Source organism: Kwoniella shivajii, chromosome 2 (assembly GCF_035658355.1).
Source record: "Kwoniella shivajii chromosome 2, complete sequence".
NCBI classification, from domain to species: Eukaryota; Fungi; Basidiomycota; class Tremellomycetes; order Tremellales; family Cryptococcaceae; genus Kwoniella; species Kwoniella shivajii.
The window spans coordinates 1,906,474-1,921,908 of record NC_085909.1 but is presented as its reverse complement, the minus strand read 5'-3'; the positions used below and the strand labels follow the sequence as shown (position 1 = coordinate 1,921,908).

Below are 15,435 nucleotides of genomic sequence, written 5' to 3'. Positions count from 1 at the left end.
TTGATATAGACAACAAAACGACACACGACACACTCTCTATTACACTCATACAACTTGGGAAGAAGGAAGCAGAGGAAATAAACGTTGATCGAATTTTCTCCTATTTCACGCGTCTTACTTTGCTTTACCGAACAACAACAGGAAAAAAGCAATCAACAAAGCTCTAGATCAGATTCAGCACCTTCCTTGAGTCTCACTGTAGAAGGAGTTTGACCAACCTGTTGATCTGTGAGTACATCTTTGCATTCTGCTTGTAGATCTATCTGCATAGTAGAGAGTGGGAGAATGAGACATGTTATGATTTGGATTGCCAACGGACAACGCAGGGATAAAAAGATGAAAATGTTCCTGTTTCACCCATCTACGCTTTGACCCTCTCTTTCATACATGTTCTCCTTCCCTTTGACGCGATGAACTGTGCTTATTTGATTTGACCTTCACTACGCCACTCTTGCTTCCACATCTACCTCCTCTTTATACCATTCCTCAACAACCCCATATCCTCATTCACATCTCACCTTCATCCTCACAACCTACTTCACCACCTACTATCACACCATCATATACAACACTCTAACAGACAAACCTAACAACCTATCACAAGTCGATATCAACACTTTACGCTCATTTCACAACCACACAAATAACCAAAACCAAAAATCATCATCCTTTGATCGAACCATACGTAACCATTCTTTTCATCTCCATCTCCTCAAGTTGGACTGCACAAAGAGGAACTCGAAACAGTACTTGACATTGTAACATTTGGGCATAGGATCCGCTGGACGGGCTTTAGACGTTCGTTCTTGTTTTTCCCAGTTTTCTGAACTTGTGATTATTGTTATCAAACTGTTAAAATCAACGAAGACGAACTTTTCCGATGACTTGTGTCAAACCTCGCACTCTTTGATCAATACCGACGAAATAGAAAAACCTGTTAGACGATCGTTGTTCACTCAAAAGAAAGCCTACGGGCTGAAACCTTTTGACTCTTCCACTATGAGTCAACGTCAATGTATCCCCACCATGTCAATAGGACCGCTATTGTTAGTCATCCTTCTGGTATTCGGTCAATTGATATCGGCAAATGAACATGGATCAGGAATGGATAGAAGGCTGAACCATACTAGGCGAGAGAGGTTAAAAAGACAGATTCAATTAGATATAAATGGTTTGGATATTGGTGGTGAGTTTTGTCCTGAAAGGTCTTATGAAGGATTACTTTGATCGTAATTGATCCGCTAGTCGATGAGCTGATGTCAATGTCATTTCAGCTGACTTAGGGCTAGATGGATTACTTGGGATTTCTTCCACTTCATCTGTCGTACCTACCTCTACAGCGACGTCAACCTCGACATCTGAGTCTACTATTGAGTCTTCTTCAGAAGCCTCAACTTCACCATCCGGGTCAGTCAAACCTACTCTAGCATTGACTACCTCTACCATCGAATCGACTTCGACTGCTACCTCTGAGGCAATCTCGACTTCTTCCTCAACAGTCGAACCTACGTCCACGCCAGGCTCAACAGCAGAAGCAACCCCAGCGTCAACTTCAACTACTGAAACAACTCCGGCAACAACTTCAAGTGCTGCAGCAGTTCCCGCTACCACATCGACCGCTGATGCAGCTCCAACATCCACTCAACCAGATGTAACATCTGACGCGACAACGACAGCTGATACAGCAAGTAACACAATATGTAAGTCTAAATCGAATCTCAGATTATCCTCAGCTTTCAAGTCCAATCCTTGCAATTTTCTTTCAAATTTAACTTTATTTCCTCATAATTTTCGTTTTTTACTTGATCTTTTCTTTCATTCTGACTCATCCTGGTGCGACAACGGGAGATGTTCAGACGTATTTGCCAGTGCAAGGGAAGTATCCGAGAAGCATAGTCGGGTAAGAAAAGTGCATGAAGTCATAAACCAGAGACGGCAAGAGGTATCGAGTCAAGATGGAGATAATCCTGTAACGTCAATCCCGACTGCGATCTCCACTAATTCCGCAAGTACGAGCATTTGGTCAAATTCCGAAGCAGCCACTCAACTACCAAACAGCCAAATTTCCTCAGTACCCTCTGCTTCGAGCGCATCATGGGATCAATCTGCCACAGCGCAATCCAGTGAACCAGAAACATTTTCATCAAGCGAATCTGCCAATTCTGCTTCAAGCTGGATATCAACCTCTTCCACGTCTTCCGCTATCGAAAACTCAAAAGACCGGACGAGTAGAACTCTCATGTCAACCAGTTCCTGGGTGAACCCAGCGACTAACCCAACGAGCGACAAAAGAATCTCTGATTGGAGTTCCACAACCGCAGCGTCAAGCGATTCTTTGACATCGGAGTGGTCATCGGCTACTCCCAATGAATCCTCTACTTCTTCCATGTCATCGGAGCTCTCTTCCACCTCTATCAGCATCACGACATCCGCTGATACAACATGGACCTCAACGACCTTTTTCTCGTCTACGGCATCAACGCTACCCTCTTCTTCTTCGGCTAGGAGCTCTTCCGCTGGTTCACCATCTCAGTCCTGGGAATTAGGTGGTACCGTCATATCCACGACATCCTTATATGGAAAGTATGGGTCGACCTCGACAAGCTTGCCTTCATCGCAAGCGACATCCTTTCCTCAATCAAGTACGAGTGGTGATACAACGACTAGTCTCCTATCATCTACCTCTAAGACTGGCATATCTAAAACCGAGGCCGGCTCAACCGACTCGAATACCGCATTTATCACACAAAAGTTTTCCAGCACGGCCTCAAGTGCATCAAAAACATTGCTCCAAGGACAGACAACACCCGCAATATTTGCTGAGTCATCCCTCAAGGGTTCGCCCATCTCCACATCGGACTTGTCATTGTCTTCATTTACCACAGGGTGGGATAGCTCGACTACGTCTGGTGTCTCTTCGCCCATAACGACAATGCCTTCCAATCCTGAACTTCTTGAGGGCGGAAGTAGCAGTTCATTCTGGTCAGATACAACGTCCGTCACAGTGGTCTCAGCTTGGGGCCCAGACTCTACCTGGCCAACTTGGAACACGAGCAAGCCGCCTACTGGTGCAACTGTCACTTCTGTCTCAACGTTACTTGATGGACAAGTGTCCACTGTCACACTCTCCTCTTCTGATCCAGGTTCGACGAGCTTTTTCAGTAACGTAAATACATGGACAAGCACGTCAAGCTTCATCTCCGGTGGACAGAACCTCCCCTCATCGACTTGGTCAGACGCGACTGGCAACTGGTCGACTCTGACTTCAACGTCCTTGGTGTCTCCCACGAACGGGGCATCAAGCATAACAAGGTCTTGGAACGGGTCTTCTGCCGCGTCACAAACGACAACTTCAAGTTGGTCCTCCACAACGTCGTCTGCGAATTGGATACCTTCTTCTTCATTCACTTGGTCTGCTATTTCTACATCTTCGTCTTATACTTTCCCTTCGATTTCGCTTTCTTCTACTTTATCATTCAGTACAATTTCCTCTTCAACTTCAGTTTCAAGTTCTTCCATTTTTGAAAGTCCTCCACTGCCACTGCAAGCATTTGCAAAGAAACCAGTCGCTAACGATTCAACTCTAACTACAACAGCTTCGAATTCCGCATCAAGTACATTGGATTCATCGAATGTACCTACGTCCACTCCGGATACCACGACTGTCGCGACTGATGTAACGTCAGTTACTAGTGCCGAAAGCGCTGAGAGTGAGTATTGCGATTGGCTGTCTTTGGGCTTCATTGACATTTTCAAATAGCTCCCGTTACTACTAATGATGCGCCCGAATCTGCCACTGTTTCACCATCTGCTGAAACATCTCCTGCCACTATGACTGATACCCCTACGACGAGCGAAACTGCCGCGACACCAATCGCAACTACATCTGCTACATCGGACCCAGCCACTTCATCAGTAGATTCAACAAATCCAGTCAGTGTAGATGATACTGCTCCTTCGACATCTGACATCGCTCAACAGTCATCAACTGCTGGTGCTGCTGCCACTGAATCACCTGCTACCAGCGACATCTCTTCGTCCACCATCGAGAGTGCACCATCAACCTTGGATACTTTGTCAGCCACTCCAATCGCAACGTCGACTACTGATGTCGCTTCGACCGTACCCACCTCCATTGAACCAGTTTTCAACCCAGTGACCAGTACAAGCGAAGATTCAGCCCAAGTGCCTTCAGGCGCCTCGACCACAGTTGACTCCTATTCGTCGTTTGCTGAGCCCACTCTCACACCTTCTACTACCTCACAAGCGGAAAGCGCTCCTGCGTCATCAGCGGATGCTTCAGCAAGTACCTATATGACCGATGAGCCTGCCCCATCAAGCGTGTCATCGGCAATTTCATCAAACGACCCCGTCGCAACAGATCCCTCAACCGTTTCATCCCAGAACCCGCCCTCCACTTTCAATGGTTCCGAGCCGACTTCAGCATCGGCCAGTGCTACCGATGACGATGTGTCTGCCTCGTCTTCCCCTCACGTCACATCGAGTGCAGAGTCTGGATCGGCTCTCCCGTCAGATGCCATGAGTAGCTTTGGCTCAGTCACCTCCACGCCAGCGATCAATGGAACAGGTGCAACAACGTTTGAGCCTACTTCCACCAGTACCGATTGGGATTCAGCATCAGTGACCTCCTCTAGTACCACGTATGACTCCACCAGTACTACCGACGCAGCTTATACACCAACTCAAACATGGTTGATTGGCAATACCCAAGCATCGAGTAGTGTCTTGTCGACACCCGAGTCTACTTCGGACACACCCACTATCACTGGAACCAAAACCACTATGACTACCAGCACGCCTTCCGTAGCGACAATACCAAGTAGTATGCCAACGTTGATTGTTCCGGCGAATTCGGTAGCCAACAACGCTCAAGCGGGCACCGGAGAAGATTCTGATCCGATAAAAGACAACACCCTTATCGCGATTCTTCTTGCAGCAGATTACTATCCTTGGTGGTTTGTCGTGAGTGCAATCCGCCCTAGCAGGAGTGTGTCCATGCTGACACAATATCAAAGGTTAACTCTTCCGATGCAACTTCGCAATTATTCAATACTTTCCCCACGTTGATTGGTAATGCACTCGAAATCAACGCATCAGACGTACAAACATTCGGTCTCCAGGTATACCAACCTGCATCATGGGACGGCGATGAGGCTTCTCTCCTTACCCAATACATGTCTTATATCCCCACTAAATACTTTGATACTCTCAATGCTTACATCAAGACGTCGTCTTCGCCATTGTACAATCAAACCGGTATCGAAGGTGCACTAGCGGCTCAGATCAACACGGCTTATCCCCTTGCAGCGTCTTCCGAGTCTGCCCCTACCTCCTCGACAACTACCAGTAATCCTTCCTCTGGCAATCGAAAACGAAACATCATTATAGGTGTTTGTGTCGGTATCGGCGGGTTACTATGGATTGCTCTGGTATATTGGATATACAAAAGAGTGAAAAAGTCAAACGATAAAGCAGTTCACAAACGATTATCAGAACACATGTCAATGTTCGGAGATCATAGACCTATGTCAGAAGTATATGCTCAAAGTGGTTGGGCAAACGATTCAAGAAGAGTTTCATCGGTACCTTCCATAGCAGCAAGTGAAGTTGATGATAGACCGAGTTCATTTTACGCTTCACCATTTGAGAATGATAGATCAATGAGAGAACAACAGAGGTTAGAAAGAGAAAGTTATTCGAATTATTCAGGATCTGGTTCGAATAATTCTAGATCACCTACGAACCCAAATTATGGTCCATCAGTATTCGGTTCATCATGGTTTCAAAATCCCCAACCTCAAAATAATCAAAATCCATCTCAACAAGGTCATCAAGGTAGACAAAGGATTTCACAGAATCCATTCGAGGATATAGCTACTCGATCATACCTAGGTACTACATCGTCAAACTCTGGATCGTTGAATTCACCTGCAATGGCCAAAAGAAGAAGTGCAGTTGGCAAACCCGTTTCGAAAGCTTTGATTTCCAATCCAACTTTACAAGCTAATTCATTGGAATTCAGAGATTATGGAACATTGTATTAGTCGGGTGCCGACGAAAAGGAATAGATATAGATACGAGGATGATGTGATGGAGAAGGACAATAATAATACAAGGACAATTAACTCAAAAAAACAAACACCCACTTCCTTACCTCCTACAAGGAGAAAAGGATTCCCGCTTTCAATTTTTCATTCTGTGTATATGGCTGAGCCTTATAAAAGATTTGTTATCATTCTGGCTTTGTTATTTTAGGTTATTCATATTCGATTATATATAGGTTATAAGGGATGCGGATGCAATTTAAACTATACGAGTACCTAATCTGATTCAGCTGCATGAACACTACTCGTTTACACGTGGCATTCGGCTACACGTCACTTTCGGAGATGCATCGTGATAATATTCTAGAGACCAAATAATTTATTACACAGGATGCATGCATCGTACAGACTAGATATTTGGTACATGTGTAGAGGGCCCTACTGCCATCGATCCCCGCAAAGCAGAGCGTCCCAGCTGCTTTTGAACCTGTGCAGCAGCCCGTTTCTTCCTGGTAGCCTCCTGTTCTCTACTTTTCCGCTCTGCCAATTCTTGAGCATGTTCTGCCTGGTAAGCAGGGTCATATACTTCGCCCTGGAGATGACGTACCGCCTTGCGACTGCCCCTAGCGGCTTTATCTAGCTCCTGGGCTGCTTTAAACATCTCTAGCTCCTGTCTTTGTAGCACGATCTCCGCCAATGATTTCTCGTAGGCCTTTTCGAGCTTAAAATACGCCTGTAGAGTGTCAATCTCGCCAGAGCGAACCTTTTGATTGTTGGAGCGTAGGATACGAAGGGATTGAGGTGTTTCGGGATCAAATTGAGACTGTCCAGGTGGTGGTGTAGCGTATTCTCTCTCTTTGGTCTCTATAGCACCAGTCATCACTTCTCTACTTAGCGGATAAAGCCCAGATTTCTTCCACGCACTTCTAATCTGTCTAGAAGTTGCAGTTTCTTGCCAGGCCTGTTGATGCCAGCCCCACAAAGCATAGCACCCCGGATATCCGGACTGCATCCGGGATCGCCCGGATGCGTGTCCGGATGCACAAAATGCTCTCCCGGATTGAGGAATGCATCCGGAATTTCAAACCGGATTTGGTTGGATGTCCGGTTATTACGAAGGATGACGCCGGATTTGTCCGGATGCATCAATCTCCTTTTACACGTCTTGTTTTCATGTCCCGGATGACAGTATCATCCGGAGATTCGTGTGCCACATCGGCGTTATTGACCAATAACGCCGACGTGACTTCGCGTCTCAAACAACTTCACTTCGCATTCTGTTAAGTTCATCGATAGAGTCAATAGAGTCATATTATGCACATGTATCACTCATATATCCATAATTCAAGAGAAACAGCTTCAATTCAGTGCTATCACGATGGCTGGGGAAGACAGGATGAGTGTGAGTGAGCTAGAGACGCTCATATTGGAGGAGTACAACGAGTTGTCGGATGATGGTATGTGATTCCTGTTCTTTACTCTATTCTTTACTCTATTCTTTCTCACTGTGTCGCGATTGATTTAGCACGATTCAAGACCTTTGGTGATCTTCCCATCGACCATTTCATGGGAGAGGAAGGCCAACCGGACGATGAGAAGGTCTTCAACCTAAGGGATGCGCTCAAATTGGTCAGAGGTGCCAATAAGAAATATCCGAAATCAAAAGGTGAGTTATCCGTGAAATTACTTGGTTCTAATCACTACCCAATCAGCTTCTACTTCGTCTCCCCTCAAAGTGCATCAATCTCCAAGTTGGCGCACTCATTCAAATGGTTAGTGACCCCGGATTCCGGATTCCGGATTCCGGATGAAAGATTTTTTTGCTGACAATTCAAATAGATGCTCCTGATCCACCCCCGGCGAAGAAGCCACCATCAAAAGCTCCTCCCCCAACTCCAACTCCTGCTGCCCCATCCAAGCCTAAACCTGCCGCTAAACCTGCTGCTAAACCTGCCGCTAAACCTGCCGCAAAACCTGCCGCAAAACCTCCTGCTCAAGCTAAAGGCAAAGCTCAAGCGCCATCTCCCCCAGTAACAAGATCTGGAAGACCGAGAAGGGATGTTGCTTATTCAGAACGTGAACGTGCACAAAAAGCAGCTAGTGAGTGAAAAACAGTCTCAATATCTCATAATACCCATATTGATTTCTTATACAGATCAGAAACGAAAGAGGCCAACCGATGAACCTGATCCAAACATTGAGGATGAACTCGACCCTACTGAAAGCTCACTATCAGATGTACCCTCTGAGCAAGATTCCGGTGATGAATTCAATCCGGAGTCTCAAGAGTCCGGAAAGAATAAGTCCGGATCATCCGGATCCCACCAATCCGGTAAATCTGATAAGTCTGAAGGTGAATCGGAGCTCATGGACGAAGACCCTGAGGATACTCCTCAACCAAAAAAACCTAAAACGGCTTCAAAACCCTCTGGAGGACGACTTCCCTTTCCTTCTCGCGCTCCATTTACTGCTCCCATCACTCCTACTCCCACCCCCACTCCAAATCCTGGTGCTCAATTGGTTCAAAAGTCGAGTACTGCTTCAAATTCATCACCAACCAAGATCCACTCCACTTTAAAGTGGTCAAACCTCGATGATATGGTGAATAAAGCTGTTAAAAATTGGGAAAATAAAGTAACGGACGGAACTCGTCCTCATTTCGGCATCTATCAACGTCCGTTCAAGATCCCCCTTGAAGACTATGCCCTTTATTCTCTGCAAGAAGCTACAGATGAGTCAAAAAACTGTTGGTTGGGTTACAAATGCTCGTGAGCTGGTTTTCACTATTCCGGATGATCCGGATTCCGGATGCCCGGCTATCTGGATTGACCGGAATCTGCTAAGTCTTCAGAGCCATACTGACTGTTCAATATATGTTGTAGGGTGTGTAAAATCCTTTACAAACAACGTGCAAATGACACCTCAGGAGGTGTGCTCTTTTCTCATTGGAAAACTCATCAAAAAACAGCAAATACCCCTTCCTCGATGATTGTCAATGTCTCGATGGACAGTAACAAGCTTGCTTTCTTCGCTGTTGTCAACGCAGCATTTCACAACCGATCGTTTGCATCTATAAACGATCTCCTGGTGAGTCAACAGTCAAAAACTAAAGGGCAAAACATCCGGATGGCCTTTATCCGGATGTCAAACATCCGGACATCCGGCTTCCAATCTTTCGCTGATGAATGTCTCTTGCATAGATCCAAGAACTCTGTGAAGCGCTACCTGGACAGATCAAAACCCCCTCTCCACGAAAACTCTCCACCCTTGCTAAGGAATTCGCTGAATACAGTCGAATTCCCATCTTCCAGCAAGTAAAACAGAACATGATGGGCTCTTTGCACATCTCAGCCGATGGATGGACATCTCCCAATGTAGGGTCTTATTTAGCGGTTGTTGGCTCATGGCTGGAGAGGAACAATTCAATAGATCGTGGGTTCTCGGTCAAAACGTGTATTGTTGATTTCGTGCAGTGAGTTTATCATTCAATAACCCCTGAAACACATCTGACTTCACTTTGAAAAGCTCTAATTCCTCCACCGGAGTTTCTATGGCCGGCCAGATACAGAATGGGTTAGAGAAAGTGAAATTAAACGATAATGTAAGTCCCGGATCCCCGGATTGATCTTACGTCCGGAGTCCGGTCTTTGCTTATCATCCGGTGTCTGTTAGCTTTTCTCTATCACATTGGACAACACATCTGCAAATCAGGTGTTGGTGGAAGAATTAGGTGCTACTGACACGCTTCCGAACTTTCCTGGGCCCGAGCACCGAATAATGTGCTTCGCACACATATTGAATTTGGTTGTGAAAGTAAGTTTTCAAAGTCTCACCACTTCCGGATCCGGATGATCCGGATCCCCGGATACCGGACTTAGACCCTATTCATGCTTACATGCTTGATAGTCTGTGCTTTCTCCCTTCTCTACTAAAACGACAATGTCCACCTTGCAACGATTAGTGTCAAAATCAATGCAGGAGGAGCAATTAACGTTGGATGAAGATGAAGAAGAAAGAGAACTCGATCAACAAATCAGCGAAATTACCGACTTAGAGGCCTCCGTTAGTGATTCGGATGACAAAGACGATGGAGAGGATTTCAGCAACCTGGAGTTGAATCAAGAGCAAACCTTAATCAATAAAGCTCTTGAAGCAACGGAAAATCCTGATTTACGCTCCGAGGCCGGTACAGACAGTAGCATCAACAATATGCTAGCTGATTTAGTTGCTAGAGTACAAGAAACGGATTTACTGTCATCAAGGACTCTGTTAGCAAAGGTGAGTAAACATTATCATTTTATCTTAATCAATAAAGCGTTCCGGATTCCGGATACTCTAGCCCCGGATGATCCGGATCCGGACGTTGTTGCCATTATTGATAGCCTTCTTACTGATATCCCCCTTACAGGTTCGAAGAATCGCCAAAGCTACTAGATTCAGCTCAAAATTCCGAACCACTTGGTCGTCTATCCTCAAAACGTTGTCTGAAAGTAAGAAATATACTGGTGGAGAGAAATATATCACCAGGGATACCGAGATAAGGTGGAACACGACTGGCAACATGATGAAGCAATGCCTTGAAATGAGGGCTATCGTGTGAGTCCAAATATCATATATATATATATATATCATGCACTGTCTGTAACTGATAAACTGACTATTAGGACTGAGTTCTATCGTCATCCGAACGTTATTGGGGATAGAAACGGGAAGAAGCTGTTCGCCGAGAAAGAGCAATTGGGGCCTGAGGATTGGGCAGCGATAGAAGCACTACAAGGTCTCTTAGATGTGAGTTTTGTTCACTCCTGGCTCCCGGATGCGGATCATCCGGATTCCCGGATTTCCGGATATGACCTTCCTTCATGAGCTTACATTGTTTGCTGCACACCTCTAGTGGGTCAAAATGGCCACCCTAGCATTCCAACAAGACGCCGAGCATGCAAACGGGTCTGTGACTATCGCCAGTGTAGTTCCATATATCGACAAACTAACTGTCCAGCTCGACAAGGTACTTACAGCTTCAAAATCCCCCCTTGTGGTCCAGATTGGTGCTCAAATTGGTAAAGACCTACTCAATAAGTACTATTCCCGTACCGATAACTCAAATCTGTATAGAATAGCTATCCGTGAGTTTTGCCTAGATTCCGGATTCCGGATTTCCGGATTACGGATTAGCTCTCTTCTCTTCTTGTGTCAGCTAACAGGTTTTCTCAGTCCTCCATCCTTCCATGCGTATGAACTATTTAAAGAAAAATGGATGGACCGAAGAATGGCAGAATCAGGCCAAGAAAGCATTGTTAGATCTGTACAGCGACAAATACCAAGATCTGGATAAAGATGATGTTGTGATGTCTGTAAGTACCTTATATCGTTCAATGGAGGTCGTGCTTGTTGCAATGCTTACCAACATTGTCATATCTGTCTTTCTTCATCTGCTATTGGACAAATACAATCCAAAATCTATAATTACGGATCCTGGATTTCCCGGACATCACACATCCGGATTTACTTGCGGTCCGGGTATATCTCATAAAACAGTCACCACCTGCAGACGGTCGACCCCTGATGGACCTTGACGATTCAGAGTCGCAGAATGAACACCCAGTCGATCAATTTATCAACGGCAGTCTGTCCCGCGGTAAAGGGAAGTCATTCGAAGATCCTCTCAATTGGTGGTTTCACTGTGTAGATGCAAGATACAAGGGACTGAGACAGTTAGCTTTAGATGTGTTCACAGCACCTGGTGAGTAGTATACTCGTTTCAAACCAAACTGCTGAATTCACTAACCGGATCCCGGATTCCGGATGGCAGCTACATCCGTCCTTCCGGAACGTATCTTCAGTATGGCAGGCCTCACTGTTTCCGACCGTCGTCACAGCCTCAAGCCTTCTACACTGGCTGCTCTTGTCTGTATCTCATCCTGGTATAAAAATGGTCTGATCTCTCTGGATAGCTGGAATTCATTTATGCAGAACCGAAACGGCAATTAGTTGTAATTCTAGTACTTATTTGGGTTTTAGGGGTCATATTTCAGTTGTAAATTACCATCATATCATCCATCTGCTCTGTGGATATGTTGTAAACGATATATGCATGATTTCCATTCATTCAGATATACAAATTCCGGATTCCGGCTCGTCCTGCATCATCCGGAATATTTCCGGATGGTACCCTGCATCTGGATTATATTTTCGGATTTGACCCTGCATCCGGCTCAAAAAAACCGGATATCCGGATTGTTAGACCGGATGCAGTCCGGATATCCGGGGTGCTATGCTTTGCAGCCCCAGATGTCACGATGATCAACGTCGGCTCCAGCCAGGATGCCCAAATTGTATAACGGAGAGCCAAATAGGCAAGGGGAGAACGGTATAGCCAAGGGTATTGGTATAGCGTTCGTTGATGGCGATATCGTTGAGGGATACAACGAGATCGGTAGGAATAGAGCTAAAGTAGTACTCAGCTAGGGATAGACTTCAGAAGGGACAATAGACGTTGTAGCTTCTAGGAGAGACCGGAATCCGATGAGATATCGTCAAGGTATAGGGAGAGACAACAATTGAGAATTCATAGGGAGAAGACTAAGAATACGAGATGTATAGTTGTATATATATATTATCCATGGTACTCAATAAGAGTAGAAGTTGAACCAACGATATCCTTGTCCTTAATACCTTTTACCTTATACTACTATCCTTTCTATATCTACTTGACGATATCGTTGAGGGCGGAAGTATGTCTTGAGAGCGGGAGTATATCTTGGGTTACGTAATGATAATATTGTTATGCCGGCGTAGCCATCATGACACCTAATTTTCGTTCTAAGACCATTTCTGCTAAACTCTTGACATGTGCAGGGCTGAGCAGGGTCCCCCGGTCAGCGTAGTCGTTGACTTTGTTGACTAGAGCCATTTCCATGGGATCCGAGAGCGCTTTGTTGGCGTGGGAAGTATTGAGAGAGCGCGAAGCAGTGACATGGTCGTACAGGGTAGAAGAGGCGACATTGTATGCATTTGATACCGTTTGAAAGCTCTCTTCGGGGTGCTGTCGTTTGTATGCAGTTGCTAGGGCAAGTTTATTAGACATGTTGTGAGATATGATGCATTGAAAGGTGAAATATTATGTATAAACAACGATGAAATGTTTGACCGCGAAAGACGTGTAGCCGAATGCCACGTGTAAACGAGTAGTAGGACCTCATGCCATCGTAAGGTTTGTGGGAGTCGGTGGAGGGAGAACGGTCAGAAAGAAAAAAAGTCACTAACCAGGCACGAAGGATATTGTGAATGACATCACAGAAATTCAGTACAGCCGAGAGATGAGATGGGGGAGATGTTTAGGAATTTCCTCGATCCTCATGGGATAACGATAACGAAAATATCAGTCGACGTGGGTCATTAGGAATTGAATTCCCACTTGAGATCAGGTTTGTGTGAATGTCCCTTAGAGAGCGGTGGGAGTTATGTATGAGTTTTGAGAGGACGGATGAGGTTCTCCAGTCATCATTGATTTCACGACGTCATACGCCGGGTTTGTATCTCATCTCATCCAGAGTCATGTGGGCTCTGTATTCAAAAAAACCATGTAAACTTATATAAGATGTGACCGTGCACTTTCTTCTTAGGCTTTCCTATTCTCCCCATCGTATATACCGCAAATTTAAGATTATATTATAGCAATACACAATGGACACAGTCAAATCAGTTATTGATAAAGCCACTGGAGGTGAATCCGCCATGGCCAACGTGAGTATCCTCGATTTCCTCCTATGCGCTTGATGAAGATCGGTTCATTCGTGCTCCAACATCTCTGTACGGTGGAAAGCTGTGATGCGGATGTGGTTACTCGATTAGATGGGAATGATCCACTGATATTGATATTGTATCGATAGCCCGGAGGTGAAACTGCTTCCAAGGGAGAGTTCCCAAAGACTGGTGATTTCCCAATTGAATCACAAGTTGACAGAGCAGTCGGTATCCAAGATGATATGACTAAAAAACCAAACTCTGCTACTGTTCAGGAAGGACAAGATGATTTCTCTCAATATAAAGCTGCCAAAAAGCTTTTGGGAAAGAAGACTATCGTCACTGGTGGTGATTCAGGTATAGGTAGAGCAGCAGCTGTCATGTTCGCCATGGAAGGTGCCGATGTAAGTAGTAATTCCATTACGCTTGGTTCATTGCATCTCAACCACTCGAATGTCTCTGTACGCTAATCGTCGCTCGATGATGTCAATGTCAGGTCGCCCTCGTCTATCTCCCAGAAGAACAAGTAGATGCTGAGAAATCAAAAGAGCTCATCGTAGCTGCAGGTGGACAATGTTTACTCTTCCCTCAAGATATTAGAGACGAACAAGGTTGTAACAGAGTTATTGAAAGTGTCGTTCAAGCTTGGGGTAAGATCGATGTTTTAGTAAACAACGCAAGTGTTATGGTAAGTCATGTTTGCTCCGGCCTCAAATTGCAGCCATTATTCTTCAATGACCTAATGCCAATATGTTACATAGTACTCGATCCCTGATATAACCGATATCACAACTGAACAATTCGACCGAACTATCAAAACCAACATCTACGGTACCTTGTGAGCATCCCATCGCTACCTATGCTTTTCCATTAATGGATATCAAAATGACTTTGCATATACTTCTAGCTTCCTCACCCGAGCTGCTGTACCCCACATTCCCAAGGGTGGTTCCATTATCGTCACTGCTTCTCAAGGTGAGTTACTGATCACTCCCTTTTCTCTGTTAGTGGCAGCTGACTGTGGCATCTTTCAGTCGCATACGCCGGTCCACCCATGCTGGTAGACTACAGTATGACCAAGGGAGCCCAAGTAGCAATGGTTAGATGTTTATCAAACCAACTTCTTTCCAAAGGTATCAGGTGAGTTCTTCTCCTTTGGCGCTCTTCATCGCCTCTCCTCTTCCGACTTTCGTTCCTGGATTTCTCCTCCTTTGATTCCCCTTTTTCGGCTCTCCCCTTCCGACTTCCTTGATCTGAGCTTCGCCCTGTGTACTCTCTCATCTCTCCTTTGACTCCTACGACGATCCCTGGCCTGATACGACAAGATACTGACGTCCTTTATCGTCGTTTCTCAGAGTAAATGCTGTCTGTCCCGGCCCTGTATGGACCCCACTCCAACCCGCAGCTATGGATGAATCTCAGATGAAAGAATGGCACAGCAGCCCTGCTCCGATCGGAAGAATTGGACAGCCAAGCGAGTTGGGGCCTGCATATGTGTTCTTAGCTAGTCAAGACGCTTCTTTTATCTCTGGACAATCGATCCACGTCAACGGAGGAGCGATTGTTGCCGGATAAACTCTGTAGCGATTTTAATCGGCTTCCAGTGATCGAAATTGCGCGTTTG

The 15,435-nt window shown here is 45.4% G+C and overlaps 4 protein-coding genes across 4 annotated transcripts; 3 read left to right on the top strand and 1 right to left on the bottom strand.

The window, feature by feature from the left end:
- Positions 1–999: 999 nt before the first annotated feature.
- On the top strand, positions 1,000–6,065 carry IL334_002064 (uncharacterized protein; the record flags this gene model as incomplete). The annotated part of the gene is made up of 5 exons (XM_062933811.1): positions 1,000–1,186; positions 1,275–1,700; positions 1,857–3,710; positions 3,761–4,983; positions 5,037–6,065. 5 exons carry the CDS (start codon positions 1,000–1,002, stop codon positions 6,063–6,065), a joined length of 4,719 nt encoding a protein of 1,572 aa, XP_062789862.1.
- A 1,378-nt stretch (positions 6,066–7,443) lies between these two features.
- IL334_002063 (uncharacterized protein) lies at positions 7,444–12,056 on the top strand (the record flags this gene model as incomplete). Its single annotated transcript, XM_062933810.1, has 16 exons — positions 7,444–7,522; positions 7,591–7,731; positions 7,778–7,837; positions 7,905–8,165; positions 8,221–8,833; positions 8,948–9,152; positions 9,266–9,537; positions 9,591–9,666; positions 9,738–9,878; positions 9,972–10,343; positions 10,474–10,661; positions 10,730–10,853; positions 10,960–11,191; positions 11,280–11,419; positions 11,604–11,808; positions 11,878–12,056. The coding sequence occupies 16 exons, from the start codon at positions 7,444–7,446 to the stop codon at positions 12,054–12,056; spliced, it is 3,288 nt and encodes a 1,095-aa protein (XP_062789861.1).
- Positions 12,057–12,849: 793 nt separating this feature from the next.
- IL334_002062 (uncharacterized protein) lies at positions 12,850–13,152 on the bottom strand (the record flags this gene model as incomplete). The annotated part of the gene is made up of 1 exon (XM_062933809.1): positions 12,850–13,152. The coding sequence occupies one exon, from the start codon at positions 13,150–13,152 to the stop codon at positions 12,850–12,852; it is 303 nt and encodes a 100-aa protein (XP_062789860.1).
- A 599-nt stretch (positions 13,153–13,751) lies between these two features.
- On the top strand, positions 13,752–15,386 carry IL334_002061 (uncharacterized protein; the record flags this gene model as incomplete). Its single annotated transcript, XM_062933808.1, has 7 exons — positions 13,752–13,811; positions 13,958–14,215; positions 14,308–14,499; positions 14,573–14,649; positions 14,719–14,786; positions 14,846–14,951; positions 15,167–15,386. 7 exons carry the CDS (start codon positions 13,752–13,754, stop codon positions 15,384–15,386), a joined length of 981 nt encoding a protein of 326 aa, XP_062789859.1.
- Positions 15,387–15,435: the final 49 nt, after the last annotated feature.